At 51.8% G+C, this 22,119-nt stretch overlaps 1 protein-coding gene across 2 annotated transcripts; it reads right to left on the reverse strand.

Annotated features, from left to right (window-relative positions):
* Nucleotides 1-9,618: 9,618 nt before the first annotated feature.
* On the reverse strand, nucleotides 9,619-20,510 carry MIIP (migration and invasion inhibitory protein). 2 transcript variants are annotated; one of them, XM_061187088.1, is made up of 10 exons: nucleotides 20,266-20,510; nucleotides 19,178-19,373; nucleotides 18,602-18,928; nucleotides 18,089-18,170; nucleotides 13,967-14,075; nucleotides 13,829-13,881; nucleotides 12,993-13,122; nucleotides 12,735-12,831; nucleotides 11,634-11,768; nucleotides 9,619-11,343 (listed from the first exon to the last, which is right to left on the reverse strand). In XM_061187088.1, exons 2-10 carry the CDS (start codon nucleotides 19,289-19,291, stop codon nucleotides 11,257-11,259), a joined length of 1,134 nt encoding a protein of 377 aa, XP_061043071.1. In that variant the 5' UTR covers nucleotides 19,292-19,373; nucleotides 20,266-20,510; the 3' UTR covers nucleotides 9,619-11,256. The 2 variants fall into 2 exon arrangements, with proteins under 2 accessions (XP_061043071.1, XP_061043072.1); XM_061187089.1 differs by lacking the exons at nucleotides 9,619-11,343; nucleotides 11,634-11,768 and adding an exon at nucleotides 12,196-12,374.
* Nucleotides 20,511-22,119: the final 1,609 nt, after the last annotated feature.

A 22,119-nucleotide genomic window follows, 5' to 3' on the forward strand; every position in this document is an offset into this window, starting at 1 on the left:
GTTCCCCCAGCTCCCTTCCACCTCCTCAAGCCCCACGAGGAATCTCCCAGCACGAAGCGTGTCTTGGTCTGCTCGGGCTGCCATGACAAAGCCCTACAAACCGAGCAGCTTAGACAACAGAAATGTATTGTCTCACAGTGCTGGGGACTGGAGTCTGAGATCCAGGCTGTGGCCTGGGTTGGGTGATGGGTGTCGGGGAGCGGCTGGGCTGGGCAGGGAGGCCGAGGACAAGTTTGGGCAATAGTCCCCGGAGGAGGAGACAGATGGAGGCTTATGTAACCTCCACGCCCACAGCTGCCATCTTCCAGGCTGTGTCTCACACTGTCCCACGCCCCCAGACTTTGAACCCAAGGATTCCTGGAAGGGCCTTAGTGCTTTCCAGGCCTCTGACCCTTCCACCTCAGCCCAACAGAATTATTCTCACCCACCCAACTCTCCCAGACCTGCAGGCCTACGGGAGCCCAGCCCAGCAGGGACACCGAGCCAGAGTCCTTCATCAGTCATTTACTGGAGAAACTACCTAGAACTTTTCCCTTCACCCTCTCTCATTCCTGTGTTTCAGGCCAGATGAGGGAGACTGCCCCCAAAACAGGACCCCCATCCTGCAATATGCACATGAGCCCTTGTTTTCAAATAATAATATCTCATATTTATTAAGCACTTACTAAGTGCCAGTTACAGCTCTAAGCATTTCATTACCTGACTGTCTCATTTACTCCTCAAAATACCCATATGATGTAGGTAGCATTATAACCTCCATCTTACAGATGAGGAAACTGAGGTTCAGAGAGGCCCACTGGCTTGCCCTCAACCCCAGGCCTCAGCTCCAGGTCCAGTGCTCTGCTCACACAGCTGGCACCGGCCCCAGACAGATCCAGGAGGGTGTTCCTTCATGCTGCTGGCAGACTTGGGTGAGAGGATCCAGGGGAAGTTTGTCAGAGTTCTTTGGAAGCGGGAAGGATGGGCAGCTGGGCCTCCGTCTGGGCTGGGGTCTTCTGAGCCTTCTGGTGCAGGAAGGGTCCCCCGCACCAGATCTGGGACCTGGAAAATTCTCAAAGCCCCCGCCTCGCCTTCCCTCTCTGCTGAGACGCCACGGTTCCTGAGCCCTGGCCAGCTGAGAACGGTCTCTTCACCTTGGGAGCTGGAGCCTAGCGCGCCTGGGTCCTTCTGGCGCCCTGCCCAACACGGGGCCTGGGGGTCTCTGTTGAATTTCAGGGGCTGTCGGGGGGGTTGCTCCTGGGGAGGGAGGGAGAAGCCTCATGGCCTCTGGCCACAAAGAGGGCCTGAGGGAGAACACCGTGTGGTCAGGGCTCAGCCCGGTGCCACGACAGGGGGATATCCCCAAAGGCCACCTAAGCCACCATCAGGCACCTAGTCATCACTGGGGCCCAACCTCATGCCACAGCATGGTCCCACTGGGCCCGGGTTTCTCCTCCCGACTTCCTACACAGCCCCGGCCGGCCACCCTAACCACCTGGGGCGCTGGCCACAGGCAGGGCGCTGGTCACCACAGCCCCGCCGGCTGCCTTAACCTCTCTGCCTCCCTGTGGGCAAAGCCCTAAACCTGGTGAGCTGACCGCTGGCACGTTTGCTGCACTTGCTCTTAGCCCAGAAGGAAGGAAGGAGTAGCAGGGAGAGCCAGGCTTTAAATCAATTGACTTGATACATTATTTCTGGTTCCCTTTTATCTCCCCAGGGAAGGTGTGAGCTCGACCGAGTGAATTCAGAGAGGGCAGGCCCCTGTGCCTGTTAGGGTGACATTGGTGTCATGACAGGATGGGGTGGGGGGACAGGAAGAGCTGATGACAATCATGGTGTCTTATCGCCCTCTTCTCGGGCCAGCCCATGGGAGCGCTCCGCCTGTCTGATCTCCTGTACCTCTCTCTCCCTGGCACTATCACCCTGCACAGGTGATGTCACTGAGCTAGAGGGGTGAGGGGACGTGCCCAAGGTCACATAGTCAGGAAGCAGGATTTTCTATCCTGCAACTTTAATGAATTGGTTTATCATTCTAACAGCATTTTTGTGAGGGCTTTAGGGTTTTCTATATATGTCATATAATCTGCAAACAGAGAGTTTTACTTCTTCCCTTCCAATTTAGATGCCCCAAACGGGGGGGGGAGGGGGGGGAGGGGGTCTGAACTCCGGTCTCTTTGAAGCCACGTTCTGCGCCCCTCCCCCAGGTCAGGCTTTCAGTGTGGCTCCCCATTTGGACCAGTTGGACTGGCAAGGCTGGTGCAAGCCCAGCAGGAACTTTTGTTGCAACAAAATGTACATCCTCAGAAATCAGGATGCTATGTTCAAAAGGCACCTGGGGAAATGATTCTGGAAAATCCTGTGCTTTGTGTTTCCTGGGCCATGCACGGTCCACCTCCATGAGGTCATAGAAGCAGGAGTTGAATGGTCTCTCAACCCCTCCAGGGAGAACCACCTCCTAGATGGCAATCAGGAGATGATTCTGTTCTTTGGGAAGCTGGAAGGGTCCCTTGAGAAGCCAGCTGGGGTTCATTTGTCTTCACACACTCCCCAATCTGCTCAGCAAGGGCCTGGAACCCACGGCTGCTGTTGGGTGAGGGAGTTGTCACAGCTGTCCCCAGTCACTCCCCACCTCCCATCCCAGAAGGCCAGACACCCCATGGGAGCAAGACCCATGATGATCTGCCTGAGACATAGGACAACATGATGTACTGAAAACCAGGAACAGCTGCAGCAGCTACCGCGCACCCCCGGCGTCACATTCCTAGGACACACTCACTTCAGGTCCCTGAGCTGTGTGGCCTGTATCTTCCCAAGACCTAGGGGCTCATTCACCTGTTCATCCAACATCTATTTACTGCGCACCCGTCATATGCCACGTGCCGTGCTAGAACAGAGCCGAGGACAAGGCAGGCCTGGTTCCTGCCCTTGAGAAACATTACAGCTGAACATGGGGCTCATGAGGACTGTTCCTGTTGTTGCCATTGTGTGGTTTACCACTGCGCCCGCAGAGCCTGGCACAGAGGCTGGCACAGGAGGGGCCCAATGCGTATGCGGTGAATGAATGAATGAGAGAACGAATGAATGAACGACCTGTGCGGGGCTGTGTCTCTGCTGTGACACAAGTGACAGAGTCAGATCCTCTGTTCCTATTTCTAAATGACTGGCATATCAATTTTGTCAGACGTAAGTGAATCTTGTTTTTTTCCTTTGGGACGTATGCTAACAAACAAAAAACACCACTATTATTAAGCATGTAAGGTATCCAACCACAAGGGCCCTTGGGTTCAGAGAAATTAAAGCATCCTTCCCAGCACGTTCATGATGCAGGTGGGAAATCAGGCTAGAGGGAAAAGCCAAGTCCTGAAATACAGTTTCGTCACTACTTTTGAGAAAATAGGAGGAAAAAAAAAATTCCAACTAAGAGAAAAACACCACCTCTGCTTAAATTCTGGCAGGGGATAGGGAGACACTAAAGCAGTGAGCCTCATGGTTAGTAATTTAATAACACGTGAGGGCTGGGATGGAGAACGGCAGGGAAGTGCAGTGTGCAATGCGGTGGGTGCATCTGAGGGGCCCAGGGGTTCAGGGAAGGCCCTCTTGGAAGAAGAGACCCTCCAGCTGAGATGTGCAGCTGGAAGGGGTGAAGGTGGGGGACAAGAAGAGATCTGGGCAACCCCAAGTGAGAGAGGGAAGGCCGGGAAGAATTATGAATGGCTTGCAGGTACCTGGGAGGACAGCAGTGACAGTCCTGGAACAGTGGGGAGCGTACAGGTGAGTGAGGCAGGGCTGGAGACTGGAAGCTCTGTGCAGGGGCCTCTCTGCCCATGACCTTCATTCTCGGGGCCCCTCAGGTTTGAAAAAGCCTATTCTCCAAAGAGCCTATTCATTCGGAGTGGCCCTAGAGAGGCAGCATGGGCAAGACAGAAGCTGGAAACCCTCTAAATTTTCAAAAGAACAGGTCCTTCCAGAGAAACCACTTGCCCTGATGATTTAAGGGACCCAGCACTGCAGTCTACACTTTTGTGGGAAAGAAACATTTCTATCTTGTTCAAGCTGTTGCTCTTCTGGGTCAGCTAAACTTAGAAGGTGATCTCAGCTGTAAATTTCATCATTTTGTTTGACAGAAGGCTTCCAGATTCTCTTCTCCTTCTGGCCAAAGAATTTCTAACAAAACTGCTGATTCCCACAGGCTCTCTGACTTAAAATCACATGTGGAACAACAACAGAAAACCAAACAACCCGACTCAAAAATGGGCAAAGGAGTTGAATAGACCTTTCTCCAAAGAAGATATATAAATGGCCTATAAGCAAGTGAAAAGATGCTCAACATCACTAACCATCATCAGGGAAATGCAATCAAAACTACAATCCATAAGATACCACGTCACACCCATTAGGATGGCTATTATCAAAAAAAGCAGGAAATAAATGTTGGTGAGGATGTAGAGAAATTGGAACCTTTCTGCATTACTGGTAGGAACATAAAATGGTGTAGCAGCTCCTATGGAAAACAGGACGGTGGGTCTTCAAAAGATTAAACATAGAATGACCATATGATCCAGAAATTCCTCTTCTAGGTTTATACCCAAAAGAACTGAAAGCAGGGGTTCAAACAGATATTTGTACACCCCTCAGAAAATTTAAGAAAACTGAAATCGTATCAAGCATCTTTTCCGACCAAAACGTTATGAGATTAGAAATCAATTACAAGAAAAAAAAAAGGGGGGCTTCCCTGGTGGCGCAGTCGTGGAGAATCTGCCTGCCAACGCAGGGGACACGGGTTTGATCCCTGCAGGGAAGATCCCACATGCCGCGGAGCAACTAAGCCCGTGTGCCACAACTACTGAAGCCCGCACATCTAGAGCCCGTGCTCCACAACAAGAGAAGCCACTACAATGAGAAGCCCATGCACTGCAACGAAGCCCCCACTTGCCGCAACTAGAGAAAGCCCGCGTGCAGCAACAAAGACCCAACACAGCCAAAAATAAATAAATAAATAAATTTAAAAAAGAAAAAAAAACTGTAAAAAATACAAACACATGGAGGCTAAATGGTGCACTGCTAAATAACCAAGAGATCACTGAAGAAATCAAAGAGGAAATTTAAAAATACATAGAAACAAATGACAACAAAAACACGACAACCCAAACCTATGGGGAGGCAGCAAAAGCAGTTCTAAGAGGGAAGTATATAGCAATTCAATCTCACCTCAAGAAAAATCTCAAATAAACAATCTAACCTTATACCTAAAACAACTAGAGAAAGAAGAACAAAGAAAACCCAAAGTTAGTACAAGGAAAGAAATCATAAAGATCAGAGCAGAAATAAATCAAATAGAAACAAAGAAAACAATAGCAAAAATCAATAAAACTAAAAGTTGGTTCTTTGAGAAGATAAAACTGATAAACCTTTAGCCAGACTCATCAAGAAAAAAAGGGAGAGGATTCAAATCAATAAAATTAGAAATGAAAAAGGAGAGATTACAACTGACACTGCAGAAATACAAAGGATCTTAAGAGACAACTACAAGCAACTACATGCCAATAAAATGGACAACCTGGAAGAAATGGACAAATTCTTGGAAAGGTGCAACTTTCCAAGACTGAACCAGGAAGAATTAGAAAATATAAACAGACCAATCATAAGTAATGAAATTGAAACTGTAATTAAAAATCTTCTAACAAACAAAAGTCCAAGACCAGATGGCTTCACAGGTGAATTCCATCAAACATTTAGAGAAGAGCTAACACCTATCTTTCTCAAACTCTTCCAAAAAATTGCCGAGGGAGGAACACTCCCAAACTCATTCTACGAGGCCACCATCACCCTGATACCAAAACCAGACAAAGAAATCACACAAAAAAAGAAAATTACAAACCAATATTACTGACCAACATACATGCAAAAATCCTCAACAAAATACTAACAAACAGAATCCAAGAACACATTAAAAGGATCATACACCATGATCAAGTGGGATTTATCCCAGGGATGCAAGGATTCTTCAATATAGGCAAATCAATCAATGTGATACACCATATTAACAAATTAAAGAATAAAAACCATATGATCATCTCAATAGATGCAGAAAAAAACTTTTGACAAAATTCAACACCCATTTATGATAAAAACTCTCCAGAAAGTGGGCATAGAGGGAACCTACCTCAACATAATAAAGGCCGTATGTGACAAAACCCACAACAAGCATCATTCTCAAGGGTAAAAAACTGAAAGCATTTCCTCTAAGATCAGGAACAAGACAAGGATGTCCACTCTCACCACTCTTATTCAACATAGTTTTGGAAGTCCTGACCACAGCAATCAGAGAAGAAAAAGAAATAAAAGGAACACAAATTGGAAAAGAAGAAGTAAAACTGTCACTGTTTGCAGATGACATGATACTATACATAAAGAATCCTAAAGATGCCACCAGAAAACTACTAGAGCTAATCAATGAATTTGGTAAAGTTGCAGGATACAAAATTAATGCACAGAAATCTCTTGCATTCCCATACACTAACAACGAAAGATCAGAAAGAGAAATTAAGGAAACAATCCCATTTACCATTGCAACAAAAGAATAAAATACCTAGAAATAAACCTACCTAAGGAAGTAAAAGACCTGTACTCAGAAAACTATAAGAAACTGATGAAAGAAATCAAAGATGACACAAACAGATAGAGAGATATACCATGTTCTTGGATTGGAAAAATCAATATTGTGAAAATGACTATACTTCCCAAAGCAATCTACAGATTCAGTGCAATCCCTATCAAATTACCAATGGCATTTTTCACAGAATTAGAAAAAAATTTTACAGTTTGTATGGAAACACAAAAGACCCCAAATAGCCAAAGCAATCTTGAGAAACCAAAACAGAGCTGGAGGCATCGGGGACCTTTACTTCAGACTATACTACAAAGCTACAGTAATCAAGACAGTATGGTACTGGCACAAAAACAGAAATATAGATCAATGGAACAGGATAGAAAGCCCAGAGATAAACCCACGCACCTATGGTCACCTAATCTATGACAAAGGAGGCAAGAATATACAATGGAGAAAAGACAGCCTCTTCAATAAGTGGTACTGGAAAAAGTGGACTACATGTAAAGGAATGAAAATAGAACACTACCTAAACACCATACACAAAAATAAACTCAAAATGGATTAAAGACCTAAATGTTAAGACTGGACACTATAAAACTCTTAGAGGAAAACATAGGAAGAACACACTTTGACATAAATCACAGCAAGATCTTTTTGACCCACCACCTAGAATAATGAAAATAAAACCAAAAATAAACAAATGGGACCTAATGAAACTTAAAAGCTTTTGCACAGCAAAGGAAACCATAAACAAGATGAAAAGATAACCCTCAGAATGGGAGAAAATACTTGCAAATGAAGCAACTGACAAAGGATTAATCTCCAAAATATACAAATAGCTCATGCAGCTCAATGTCAAAAAACAAACAACCCAATCAAAAAATGGGTGGAAAACCTAAATAGTCATTTCTCCAAAAAAGACATACAGATGGCCAAGTGGCACATGAAAAGATGCTCAACATCACTAATTATTAGAGAAATGCAAATCAAAACTACAATGAGGATCATCTCACACTGGTCAGAATGGCCATCATCAAAAAATCTACAAACAATAAATGTTGGAGAGGGTGTGGAGAAAAGGGAACCCTCTTACATTGTTGGTGGGAATGTAAACTGATACAGCCACTGTGGAGAACAGTATGGAGGTTCTGTAAAAAACAAAAAATAGAACTACCATATGACCAAGCAATCCCACTACTGGGCATATACCCTGAGAAAACCATAATTCAAAAAGACAGATGTGCCCCAATGTTCATTGCAGCACTATTTACAATAGCCAGGTCACAGAAACAACCTAAATGTCCATCGGCAGATGAATGGATAAAGATGTGGTACATATATGCAATGGAATATTACTCAGTCATAAAAAGGAATGAAATTGGGTCATCTGTAGAGATGTGGATGGACCTAGAGTCTGTCATACAGAGTGAAGTTAAGTCAGAAAGAGAAAAATACCGTATATTATCACATATATGTGGGATCTAGAAAAATAGTACAGATGAACCTATTTCCAGGGCAGGAATAGAGACACAGATGTAGAGAACGGACGTGTGGACACAGGGCGGGGTTAGGGGAGGGTGGGATGAATTGGGAGATCAGACTGACATAAATACACTACCATGTGTAAAATAGAGAGCTAGTGGGAACCTGCAGTATAGCACAGGGAGCTCAGCTCAGTGCTCTGAGATGACCTAGCTGCGGGGATGGGGGGGACGGATGGGAGGGAGGTCCAAGAGGGAGGGGATATATGTATACATATAGCTGATTCACTTCATTGTACAGCAGAAAGTAACACAACATTGTAAAGCAATTATACTCCAAAAAAAAAAACCAAACAACTGAAAGCAAGGATTCAAACAGATATTTGTAGACCCATGTTCATAGCAGCATTATGTACAATAACAAAAGGTGGAATTGACCCAAAGGTCCATCGGCAGATGAATGGATAAACAAGATGCAGTAGATCCATACAAGGAAATTTTTTTTTTTTAAAGCATTTGCCCCCAGAGGAGCTAGGGAGCTGAGCTTTGTAAATGTATTTATTTATTTATTTATTTTTGGCTGTGTTGGGTCTTCGTTTCTGTGCGAGGGCTTTCTCTAGTTGTGGCGAGCAGGGGCCACTCTTCATCGCGGTGCGCGGGCCTCTCACTGTCGCGGCCTCTCTTGTTGCGGAGCACAGGTTCCAGAAGCGCAGGCTCAGTAGTTGTGGCTCACGGGCCTAGCTGCTCTGCGGCATGTGGGATCTTCCCAGACCAGGGCTCGAACCCATGTCCCCTGCATTGGCAGGCAGATTCTCAACCACTGCGCCACCAGGGAAGCCCTTTTTTTTTGAAAAAAAAATACGTTTATTTAATTTATTTTTTTGGCTGCGTTAGGTCTTCGTTGCTGCGCCCTGGCTTTCTCTAGTTGTGGTGAGCACGGGCTTCTCACTGCAGTGGCTTCTCTTGTTGGGAGCACGGGCTCTAGGCGCGCGGGCTTCCGTAGTTGCGCCATGCAGGCTCTAGAGGGCAGGCTCAGTAGTTGTGGAGCACGGGCTTAGGTGCTCCGCGGCACGTGGGATCTTCCCGGACCAGGACTCGAACCCACGTCCCCTACATTGGCAGGCGGATTCTTAACCACTGCGCCACCAGGGAAGCCCCGGAAATACTTTCCAGTCTTAAAAAGGAAGGAAATTCTGGCACTTTACAACATAAACCCTGAGGGCATTATGCTAAATGAAAGAAGCCAAATAAGAAACAAAAGACACACTGTATGATTCCACTTGTATGAGGTCCCTAGGGTAGTCACGTTCATAGACCAAGTAGAATGGTGGCTGCCAAAAGCTGGGAGGGGAAAATAGGGAGTTAGTGTTTAGTCTGTACTGAGTTCCAGTTTTGCAAGAAGAAAAAAATTCTGGGGATGGTTGCACAGCAACGTAAATGGACTTAGGGCCACTGAACCGCACATATAAAAGTGGTAAATTTTGTTATGTTTTATACTACTGAAAATAAATTTTTAAAAATTAATTTTAAAACTTACATGTGGAAGAGACTTTGTTTCTTCAGGTGCTAGAATCAAGTGGCAAACCATGACCTGCTGCTGAAATCTGCCCAGACACGTACTTTGGATCAGAGGCATTTGAACTTGAAAGCCTCTGGAGGGGATGCGTGCTTGCCAGGTGGCCCTGAGCCCCCCACTCCCAGTCACCTTACTTGCCTGGCTACTGAAGGCGTTGGAGGCTGGAACCCCAGATGAAGCAAGGGAAGACGTTTAGGCGAGAGCTCGTAGTATCTGTTATTTTTGCGAATGGCCTTTGCTGCGCAGGAGGCCTGCCTTGCAGGGACAGAGCTGGTGAAGTCAGGATGTGGAGGACAGTAACGCTCACCCAGTACCCCATGAGCCCCCTCCATGTCCCAACTCCTTGTGACTAGTTCTGGCCAATGAACCATGAGCAGAAGTGACCTGTGTGTCATTTCTGGGCTGAAGCAACTGGTGATGTCCCCCACAGTGGAGGCTCCATTGGCCTGGGTCCCCGAAAGACGATGTCAAAACAGAGGCCCCATGTGACCCATGACAGACAGGTAGTATGAGCAAGTCAGCAAGAAATAGGCCTTTATGTCAAACCACTGGGATTTGGGGGTTAATTTGTTACCATGGCATAACCTCGCTTATCCTAATATATGTGCTGTGCTGGATGGGGAAAGGTTTTCTCAGGTTCACAAGCTCCAGGTGGGAGCCACGGACCACAGCCATAGTTCCACCGCTCTAAGCTAGAAACCTCAGAAAAAGCACATGCCTTCCCTGGGCTTAGGTTCCCCAACTATTCCATTTGTACCCTAAAAATCAGGAATTTCATATTGTTCAACCTACGGGAGTATAAAGACAGGTGCTGCTTACTAATCCAGGAGGGCAGATCTGGGCTCTCGGCCAACCTTGCCTCTGACTCCAACCCTCCTGGCCCTGTTTCCCCATGTGTCCCTGATGGGGTTCTAGATCACCCGTGGCTTCTAGGGCTGGGCTAGAGATGGGAGTGAAGGAGCCACCTGGCCCAGGAACTTCAAGAGAATCCCTCCATCACTGGACCCCAGTGTCAGGGGCCAAGAATAAGGGGAGAGCTCACTCATTCCCCACTGTCGCCAGCTTCAGCCTCATCCACAGGGAACAGCCCGAGACCCCAAGCCCCTTACTGAGATGGATTTTTAATGCTGACCTTGGCCTCAGCCTACTTTGGGGAGCCTCACCCCCACCTGTCTGGTGGGGAGGCCACCTACCCAGAGTTAGAAGCTGCACAAAGAGCCACACTCAGGGCGCTGGATCCACCCCGCCCAGCACAGGTTGTCAGAGGTGTCCTTCTGCAAGTGAGGGGGGGCAGGCCGAGGCCAGGGCACCTCCAGGGCTCTGAGGGCATCAGCAGGACAGACCCGGCACATGTGGGAATCTGGAGCTGCAGGGAGTGCTGAGCTTTATTTACAAACGTGTCACAGAGTCCCCTCTTCCAACCCCAGGGTCTCCTCTGTCCCCAGGAAGGAGACAGGCCTGAGGCCACCCACCGGCCCAGCCTAGGAAGATGGGGCCTGAGTCCACCTCCAGCTGAGGCTGGGCAAAGCTCCCCTCTCGTGGGCGCCCCTGCCGGAGGGGAGAGGCTGAAACGACGGTAGGGGCACTGTCCACCTCCCAGTGGCCAGTTCTCAGGGCTTCGGCCGGGGGGCGCAGGGCTGGGGCACGGAGGGTTCTGACCAGATCGGGGTGGGGGCTGGGACCCGCATTGGCACGGCCTGGAGAGTGAAGGGAAGGGTGTCAGGGGGGCCTCTTTGGGGGCAGCCTCATCCCCTTCTGGATCTCAGAGTTGGGGTCACCTTCCAGGGTGGGGTGGGGTAGCCAGCGGGGAGCAGTGGTGCCTGGAGAGGTGCCGTGGGTCAGGGTCAGGGCCAGGGCTAGGGCCAGGGAACCCCACAGAGAGACGTTTCCAGGCTCTGCACTCCTACCCCAATCCTGCCCCCCAGGACTCTGCGGTCCCCAGGCTGCTCCAAGGCATCTGTCTCTCCCAGGGCACCCTGGACCGTACCCGGTGAGAAAGGCTGGTGGCTGACAGCTTCCGACGTTGGGCCTCAGAAGAGACACTAGACCAGAGGTCCAGGCTCTTGGGGGCTGAGCTTTTCTCAGACTTCGGAGGAAGAATGTCCCAGCCCAGCAGGCAGTGCTGTGGAGAGCAAAGGGTTAAGGTGCCTGGCCTGGAGCGGGGCTCCCCGCTGACTGGGCACACCCCAGGGAGGGGCTGTATCTCTCCTCTTGGCAGCATCCTCTAGGACAGGGCTGTGTCCCCCATGAGGGTGAAGGGGCCCCCCAAACAATCACAGTGTCCCCCATGGACTGAGGCTCCCCGAGGGCAGGGGTCTTATCCACCACTGTTACCCCAGGCCTCCCTTTCCTAACCCTGCTGACCCAGGCCTTGGGCCCCGACCACAGATGGGTGGAGGGAAGGCCGTGGACGCTGATGGAGCACGTCCTGTGTGCCAGGTTCTGCCCCAAGCCCCTGACAGGTATTGACTCACTGACCTGCCCCTTGCCCACCCCATGAGCCTGAGGACAGTATGTTGTACCCATTTTACAGATGAGCAAACTGACTTTCCTCGGTATCCCTTCTCCTCCCTGCAACCCCAGCACCCCCGGCCTCAACTGGGAATGAGTGGGGTCCCCAGTGACCCCTGTCCTACCCAGGAGACACAAAGGACCTGGGTTCAAATCCTGGCTCTTCCATCCGGCTGACCTTGGACAAGTCACTTCCCCTCTGCCTCAGTCTCCTCATCTGTAAAGTGGGATAACAGTAGGACCTGCACTCTCGGTTGCTGTGGCTCCACGAGATAATTGCCCTAAGGACTGTGCATGTGGCCACAAGAGCACAAGAAATGGGGCCCGTGTGCACTAGGCCAACGCACTGCACGGGCAGACAGTCCTCCTGGAAGCCAGGGGCTGGGTGAGGAGCCCAGCCTCCCTCAGGGAACAAGCACGGTACACATGACATGAGTGACCCAGCCCGAACTCCAGAGACTTGGGTCCTTGAGCCCAGCCTTGCTGTGTGGCCTTGGGACAGTCCCTGACCCTCTGGGCCTCAGGACACGTCCAGAGACCTGGGCCAGACAGGGGGCAGCCCCAAGGCCATCCTCACCCGGGGCAGCGCCAACGTGTCGGAGGCGTCGAAGCTCTTCCGCCGGTGGATGCGGTACCGGTGCGGGGGGTCCAGGACAGACAGTGGGATGCTCACCCTGGGCGGGGGTGACAGTGGGGGCATTGCTGCAGGCGCCTCCAGGCTGCTGTGGCCCATCCTGCCCTCCCTCAAAACCACAGGCTCCAGGCTCTGCTCTCGTCCTCAGCTGCGGCTGCCCCTACAGCTCCCCCCGGTGTCCTGCCTGCTCTGGCCACTCACCTGACCTGCGCTGGCTCTGCCAGGGTCTCCGGACCCCGCTGGTCCCGTGGTGTCCGGCACAGGCGGCAGGGGGTGCCAGGATCCGAAGGCACCAGAAACAGGCGCCGGTTGACATGGTAACAATACACACCTGTGAGACCCGTGAAAAGCAGAAGCCCCCCTCAGCCAGGGAACCTAGGTCCCTGGACCCCAACCACACAGGCCCACCCACGTGTACACAGACAAGAGCATGCACACGCACACGTGTTCACATGCAACAACACTGAGCACCGCCTTCTACTCAAGTGTGACACACACGTGCACATGCTGGCAACTTCACACGTGCAAATGTCATCCGTGCAAACACAAAGCACGGCTTCATACAGTCATATCTGTGGACACACATGAACGTGCCTACACTTGTAATCACACACACAGGGTGCACACACACATACATCCATAGGAACACGCCTCACACACATATGTACCACACATGTATATACTGTATGCTGCTCGTCCAAACCCACAGCAAAGACTTGGGTGCTCACGTGACTGAGCTGGCACCGCCCCCCCCACTGCCCACCCGGACGACCCCTGGGCAGAGAGGAGGGGGAGGGAGTGGGGACACATGGGAAAATGAGGCAGCTGGGAGGAAACGGAAGGCGCGGGCGAGGGCCGAGGTGGGTAGCACACGGCTGGCCCTGTTCCCCATGAGGCCAGGCCTCAGCTCACCCCAGGCTCGCGGCCCCCTGCCCGGACCCCAGGCCTCCCTCCCCCCTCCTCAACACCTCAGCTGCCTCCCCAGGTCCCCAGGCCTTAGCTGGGCTACGGGGCGGCCACCGAGCGTTTACACTCACATTCGTGGTCCCCCTCCACAGCACCACTCTCCTGCAGGCCTAGGAACTGGGATCTGTGGGGGCGAGAGGGTGAGCAGGCCAGGGTGACACAGTCCCTGAGCCAGCCGCCCCGCCCACCCTGCGCCTGCCCCTGCTCACTCGGGGTCACTGCAAATACACTCCTCCTTGTTGGCTTCCCGGAACTTCTGCAGCTTCGAGAAGAAGGCCTCGGGCTTGCTGGTGACGGGAGAGCTGTTGTCCAGAGACCCTGGAGTGGGCAACACACAAAGGAGCTGCTGTGTGGCCAAGACTCAGGGGATGCTCGGCACTGGCACCCCAGGCCACCTGCTTTGACCCCACCATACCTCGTACAGACCTGGAGGGGACCCTCCACTCATGTGACTGTTGGTTTTGTCTCGTGTCTGTCTACCCTCATGCATATCCAATCATCCACGCAAAAAATATTTACAGAGCCCTTACTATGGGCCAGATGCTGTTTTACATGCTGGGGAAAGAACAGCGATCTGGACAAAGCCCCTGCCCTCGTGAGGCTTACATTCTAATGTGGCAACAGACGAACTAGTCACCAAAGAAACCTGTAATACAACATTGAGAGGTGACACCTGCCAGGAAATAAAAGAGAGTCAGGAGGGACTTCCCTGGTGGTCAAGTGGTTGAGAATCTGCCTTCCAACGCAAGGGACGCAGGTTTGATCCCTGGTCAGGGAACTAAGATCCCACATGTCACGGGGCAACTAAGCCCACGTGCCGCAACTACTGAGCCTGCACGCCACAACTAGAGAGAGAGAAGTCTGTGCGCCACAATGAAGAGCCCGCGTGCCAAAACTAAGACCTGACGCAGCCCAAAATAATAAAGAAAGAAAGAAAAGAGAGTCAGAAAACTGAACTTGGTAGGGCAGGGGAGCCAGAGGAAGTTTCCCTGAGGAGGTGACACCTGAGCAGAGACCTGATGGAGGGAGGGAGTCGTGGGTGACATCCCAGGCAGACAGAAGAGCAAACGCAAAGGCCCTGGGGCAGGTGTGGTTGGTACATTTGAGGAACACCCAGGAGGTAAAATAGGTGTAGGGGTGAGGGTGGAGGGGATGAGGCTGGGAAGCCAGCGGTGGGTTTGGGGACAAGGAGTGACGCAATCAGATCAGCCATGTACTTTTACAGGACCCCCCTTCTGGCTGCTGCAAGGTGAGGGGAAGCAGGGGCACCAGTTAGGAGGCTACTGCAGGCATCCTGGTGGAGACAAACAGTAAAATTCTAGAAATATGTGGAAGGCAGGACTACCAGGATGCACAGTGTGTGAAAAGGAGAGGAAAAGCTCAAGGCTGATCTCAAGATTATGGCCATTAGCTCCATAAATGGAGTTGCCACTAACAGAGATAGGACAGACTGCAGGAGGACCAGGTGGGGCGGAAATCAGGACCTTGATTTTGGACCTGAGATTAGTCTAACACACCTAATGAGCTCTGCAGAGAAGAAAGCCAGATATACAAGTCTGGAATTCAGAGGAGCAGCATGGGTAGAGATAAAGTCAGGGAGAAGAGAGCATGGAGAGCCTCGGCACTGAGGGGGGGGCCTCTGGAATTTGGAACAAGGAAGTGGATCCAGCAGAGACTGGACAGAGCAGCCAGGGAGGTGGGGAAGAGCCAGCGGGGGTGCCCGGGCCTGGAAGTCAGAAGAAGAAAGAGCTTTGGGGAGGAGGGAGTGGCTGCTGTGTCCACGCTACCCAGGGGCCAAGAAAGCTCTGGCCTGAGCACTGAGCCGGGAGCTGGCAACGCAGAGGTCACTGCTGACCCGGCCGAAGACAGCGTCGGAGGGTGTCAGGGGCTGAAGCCCAGTTTAAGAAAAAGTCGGGGAGAGAAACTGGAGACAGCGAGTCTAGATGGCCCTTTTGAGGAGTTTTGTTATAAAGAAAAGCAGAGAACACAGGCAGTAACTAGAAGCAAAGGCAGGATATAAAGGGAGCGATGCTTCCTCAGGATGGGAAATCACAGACTGCAGCTTTACCCCTGACCAGATGTGAGACTTTGTTAAGTTTTTCAGTCTCTTGATGCCTCAGCCTTCTCATCTGCCAGTGGGGACAGTAACAGCATCCACCTAGTCAGATTATTGTGAGGAATCAAGGAGTGAATGGGAGCGAAGCAGAGGAAAGCTCTTGGGACAGGGCCCGGCACATGATAAGCACTCACTGAAATCAACTGTCATTAATATTCCCTGGCGTTCGTAGGCTGACGGGGCAGAGTGATGGTGGAGGAAGGAGAGGAGAGAATCACAGGGAAAAAACCCTCTGGGAGGGACTTCCCTGGTGGCGCAGTGGTTAAGAATCCGCCTGTCAATGCAGGGGACACTGTTTTGAGCCCTGGTCCGGGAACATCGCACATGCCACAGAGCAACTAAGCCATGCGCCACGACTACTGAGCCCGCGAGCCACAACTACTGAGCCCGTGTGTCACAACTACTGAAGCCCATGCGCCTAGAGCCCGCGCTCCGCAAGAGAAGCCACCGCAGTGAGAAGTCCGCGCACCGCAACGAAGAGTAGCCCCCGCTCGCCGCAACTAGAGAGCCCGCACGCAGCAGCAAAGACCCAACGCGGCCAAAAATTAATTAATTAATTAATTTAAAAAAAACCCTCTGGGAGCCAAGAAGGGATGGGGCTCGAGCACACAAATGCAGGGACAGGACAGGGGCTCGGAAAGGGGGGAGAGAGGCGCGCGCGCACACACACACACACACACACACACACACACACACACACACACACACACGGCAGGCAGGGGGCAGCCGCCTCTGCTTTCCTAGAGACATGAAGCAAAGCAGTGCGCTGGCAGTCAGAGAAGTCCTTGGGATGGGGCCTGTGTCCCCACCACCACAGGGTCTCAGCAGCCCCACGGAGCACCTCCCTTGGGGCAGCAACTCAACTTCTCTGTACACCAGTTTCCTCCTTTGTGAAAGTGAGGGTCCGACAGCACCAACCTCCTAGGGCCGCCCACTCACTCACTCAGCCAGCGTTGGCTGAGGGCCTACTACGTGCCAGGCACCGTTCTAGGCTCAGACTCGGGGAGCACAGCAACGAAAAGACGGCCAGGCCCCTGCTCCAACAGAGCTTACAGTCCACCGGAGGAGTGAGACAAGAAACAAGCAAACAAGATGACTTCTGAGAATGAATGAATGATACGAGGAACATACAAACGGCTGATGCAATAGGCAAGGATGCAGGCGTGGTGGCCCTACAACGTTGTGCTCGTGGAAGGCCTACCATTTGAGCTGAGCACTCAGTGACGAAAAGGAACCAGCAGGTGTGAACCTGGGGAAGTGTGTTCAAAGCAAAGGGCACAGCAAGTGCAAAGGCCCCAAGGTGGCCGTGAGCATGGCAGGTTCAAGGACCAGCAAGGAGGCCGGCGTGAGGAGTCAGAAGGTAGATGGTTAGAGGCCATGTCACGGGGCCAAGCAGAAGCCAGATCACACCTCAAAACTCTAGATAAGGATTTTAGATTTTACTCTAAGTGCTAAGTACTCTGAGTGACGTGATCTGATTCCGTGTTTAAAAATTCCTTCTGGGGGCTTCCCTGGTGGCGCAGTGGTTGAGAATCTGCCTGCCAATGCAGGGGACACGGGTTTGAGCCCTGGTCTGGGAAGATCCCACATGCCGCGGAGCAACTGGGCCCGTGAGCCACAATTACTGAGCCTGCGCATCTGGAGCCTGTGCTCCGCAACAAGAGAGGCCACGATAGTAAGAGGCCCGCGCACCGCGATGAAGAGTGGCCCCCACTTGCCACAACTAGAGAAAGCCCTCGCACAGAAACGAAGACCCAACACAGCCGTAAATAAATAAAAAATAAATAAATTTATAAAAAAAAAAAAAAAATTCGTTCTGGCTGCTGTGCCGAAAATGGATGATAATGGGGGTGAAAGAGGCCAGAGGGAGACCAGCCAGGAAGCCGCTGAGGTTGCTGGGGGAGTGGGGGGATGGGCAGTAAAACATAAAGAGATGACACGCATACAGAGTTTCACAGGGGCCTGGCACACAATAAATGCCAAAAAAATATGGCAGCTCTGATTCGTTCATTCATTCAACAAACACTCGGTGAGCACCGTCTCTGTGCCTGTCACTGTGCCAAGGGCCGAGACAGTAGACGCGGTACCGAAGGTGCTCACCGAGGGGGGCGGAACAGTCGGAGAAAGAGCAGCAGCGCCCGCCGGGGGCGCAGGCAGGTGCATAAGCAAGCTGGGGCCTCCACCCGCACCCCCGGGGCAGGGGGGCTAGCCACACCTGCAATCCAGTCGTGGCCCAGGCACGGTCTGAGGCGCCAGCTCTTCTCAGGCACTGGAGACTCCTTGTTGGTCACTCTCGGCTGACGAGGGAGGCAAAGAGGGGCAAGGGCTAGGCCAGCAGGCTTGGCCCAAAAGAGGTCCCACCTTGCAGGGAGGAAAGGGGCTGTGTCTTAACTCATACCCTGACATGGGCCCCAGGGCTCAGCCGAGGGCTTGGGGGCTGGAGGACAAGAGTTTGGCCCCCACCCCCCTCCATGTGTGACTTTGAACAAGTCTGTCCTCTGAACCCCCGTCTTCCCATCTGCATAATGGGGCTGGTCACCTTCTTCCCAAAGTGCTGAGAAACTAATGGCCACAACTTATCAAGCACTTAGGCTGAGCTGGACTTGACTCATGGTACCTCCCAGGAGCCTCACCCTGGAAGGGAGGCTGCCCATGAGTGCATCTGTCAGGGGGGAAACTGAGGCTCAGGGAAGCACCCATCAGTGGATGCTCCGCTCTCCCGCATTACCTCGGACAGCTTGCTCCGCTGAGCCAGGATGGACTTCAGGGCCTGTGCCTCCTGGGTGTCTAGACTGTCCAGCTCTGCTGAAAGCTCTGGGTCGCTCAAGCCTGAGGTGGCCAGCAAGGGAGCCGAGTGGGGCCTCAGTGGGCCCAGGGACTCCTGGTGGAGGCACTTGGCAGGTGGGAGAGAGATCACCCCGGAGCTGGCCCCGTCCCTATCACAGGGGTCACCCTGGTGGGCATCTTGTGGGCAGGAGGCTCTCGAGGCCACTGAGGACGTCTCTTGGGATGACGGCATCTCTGAGTCGTAGCTGCTGCTGGAGTCCAGGCTTGACTGGAACAGAGAGGCCAGGTCACCCAGCCATCTACCCAGCTGGCCTGCCCTAGGCATGAAGGCCTGGTCCTCATCCTTGCTCCAGCCTCTGCATGTCCCAGGCCAGTCCCTTCCCACGCTGGGCCTCACTCGGGTTTCTCATCATCAGTAAAATGGGCATGCAGCACGAGAGGACCCGGAAGCCCTGGATTCTGGCCTGAGGGTTAGGCAGCCCCTCCCTCACTCCTGGGACTTGGCCAAGGCGCTCACCTCTGAGGCTGCCTTGGCCACGGACCGCCGCACGGCATCCTGTCCGACCCACAGCTGCCTCAGGAGCTCCAGGTTGAGCTGCCGCAGCTGTGCCAGATCTCTGATCTCCACCATCCCAGGCGTATCCGCTGGCTTCCCACGACAGGTGTCACCGACTCCTGGGCCACAGAGTGCCCTCACGGCCGGGTTCTCCTACCTGAAGCCGAGACAGACAGCATGACATAGCGCTGAGGAGGCCGCCCTGCGGAGCCAGAGGCCGGGGTTCAAATCCCCACTTTGATACTCCCTAACTGTGCAGCCTCAGACAAGTTATTTAACCTCTCTGTGTCTCAGTTTCCTCATCTGCCAAACAGATGATAACAGCATTGACCTCATAAGACTGTTGTAAGGATTAAAGGAGATAATGTATATTAAATGTTAGTACAGTGCCTGGCACACACAGTAAGCACTCAATAAATGCCTATTATTATTACACTGGCCACAGTGTTTCCTAACATGTCAAAAGAGATCAATCCCTCTTTAACAACCTTAACTATGAAATTACTAGATTAATTTGTAGAAGACAACTGGGGCAAGTCCACAGATGTAAAGCATTATAACTTTCAAATTCAACACAAATCAGATTTCTGAAGGGACTCTTCCCTCTCTCCTGAACTCCCTCCTTCTTCCCTTTCTTTTTTACAAATGAAGAAACCAAAGTTCAGAGAAGTTAAGCTACTACACCCAAGTCACACAGCTTGTAGGTGGCAAAGCCAGGATTTGAACCAAAATCGGGCTCCGGGGTACATGGTTATGCCAGCCTTTCCCCAAACAATGTGGAGGGGGGCCTGGGAAGCTGCCTCCTCCTTCTCCCAGCCTTTGGCCCCCCAGGGATCCAGGCTCAGGGACACAGTGATGCCTCTGGAAGGGATTTCTGCAGACTAGGGGAAGAGGTTTCCTCTTCCCTCAGAGTCCCAAGCCCAGATGCCTCCAACCAGAAACTGAGTCTCCCCCAGTACACACGATCCCTTTCTAACACTGCGTCCAGACAGACACCCTACTCTCAGAACCCCTGCCCTGCCCCCAGCCCTCCCACCCACACGCCTCACCTGTGGACCGCCCACACCCGGGGCGCCTCCTCAGGGCCCGGTTGCAGGGGCTAAAGCAGAGAGAAGCCAGGCTACCCTGGAGCCGTCCCCACATATACCCATGCAGGGAAGGGGGGGCAGCGGAGATGCGAGTACAGACGACTGTGGGGGGGGGCAGACAAGCGGGGTAAAAAGCCTCATCCGCAGGACAGGGACTCCCGGCCCCTGTCCTTATCTGACTCTGGGCCAGACCTATAGTCCGAGGATCTCCGTTTTCGCACGGTGTTAAAGAGAACACCTCCGACTCCCGGCGGCGCTCTGGAAAGCTAAACCTGCACCAAGGTAACGGGAAGGCGACGTTCAAAAGAGAAACTGGGGCAGCAAGAGTACCAGCTGCGGTGCCGCGGAACAAAGGGGCGGGACCCCCGGGATAGGGAGACTCAGCCTCCCTCTTCTTTCCCTTCGCGGGCCCCGGACCTCCGTGGGGGTGTACGTGGGGCAACCCGTCCAGCCCTTCCTCTCCATCCCCGGCCCCGCCACTCCCTCACTCACCGCCAGGAAGCCCCGGAACCGCGCAGCCCACCACCACCTGCGCTGCTGGGAGTTCCGCCCAGCCCGCCCTACGCTTCGGCGGCCGGGGGCGGGGCCTGATCCGGGAGCCCTGATTGGTCAGATGTGGGGCGGAGCCGGGACGCTCTTGCGAGCTTTACTTCGCCTTCAGAAGCTGCCGTTTCAACATTGAGGCGGGGATAACGACGGCGCTCAACATCTGATTGGTCAAGTTCCCAGGTCTAGCGGTCGATAGTCGGAATGGGGCGGGCCCCCAGAAGACGGGCTCCGATTGGTCAGGACAAGGCCGCGGGCTATTTCGCGTTTGGTGACGGCAGTGTTAGAGTCTGCACCTGATGCTTCCGCAGAGCCAAGGGGTGCAGCTGTGGGTAGGCGGCGGCCAGTGACCCATGCTTTCATACTTTCTTTCGAGTACTTATGCCTATTTTGTGCCAAGAGGCACTGTACTAAGCACTAGGAGGCAGGAAAGAATTAAGAAGGGTCCCTTCCTGGAGGAGGGGGAGAGAGGCAGCGGGTAAGATATGAACACAGGTAGCTGTGATCCAGTCTGTAAAATATAGGCAAGTTTATATGGAGTGCCTACTTTGCGCCATGTATTTTCCATATACCAATGCATGCCAGCCTCATAAATGTGCTTTAAGATGAATATTATTATCCCGTTTTACAGACAAAGCAAAAAACGAGGTCATGAGAGATGAAGTGACTTGACCAGAACCTTTTAGAGGCAGTCAGTATAATTCCCAAATTAACAGACGAAAGGAAAGAAAGAAAAGCCATCTCAGTAGATACAGAAAAATCCACCAAGCACTGTCCCTTTTTCTTAGTAGTTGCAATTGGAGTGCCACAATCTTTTAACTTAAAGAGATGTTCCGGCATTTGACAAAATCCAACACTCATTTCTGATTTTTAAAAAAATCTTCCAGCTTCATACAACTCAATAGCAAAAAAGACCCCAAACAATCCAACTTAAAAATGGGCAGAGGATCTGAACAGACATTTTCCCAAAGAAGACAGATGGCCAATAGGTACATGAAAAGATGCTCAATATCAATAATTATCAGGGAAATGCAAAACAAAACCACAATGAGTTATCACCTCACATGTGTTAGAATGACTATTACTAAAAAGGCAAGAAATAACAAGTGTTGGCAAGGATGTGGAGAAAGGGGAACATTTGTGCACTGTTGGTGGGAATGTAAATCGGTGCAACCACTCTGGAAAAGAGTATGGAGGTTTGAAATTTCCTCAGAATTTAAATAGAACTACCTTATTATCCAGCAATTCCACTTTTGGGTATTTATCTGA

The sequence above is a fragment of the Eubalaena glacialis genome, chromosome 3, assembly GCF_028564815.1.
Source record: "Eubalaena glacialis isolate mEubGla1 chromosome 3, mEubGla1.1.hap2.+ XY, whole genome shotgun sequence".
Classification (NCBI taxonomy): Eukaryota; Metazoa; Chordata; class Mammalia; order Artiodactyla; family Balaenidae; genus Eubalaena; species Eubalaena glacialis.

Coding starts and splice junctions, on each gene's coding strand:
- MIIP (XM_061187088.1), bottom strand. CDS start 19,291: ATGGTGGAGATCAGAGATCTGGCACAGCTGCGGCAGCTCAACCTGGAG. Junction 14,076..18,088: donor GGGCCACGACTGGATTGCAG/GTGTGGCTAGCC, acceptor TGCCCACTCCAG/GGTCTCTGGACAACAGCTCT. Junction 11,344..11,633: donor CCACCAGCCTTTCTCACCGG/GTACGGTCCAGG, acceptor TTCACTCTCCAG/GCCGTGCCAATGCGGGTCCC.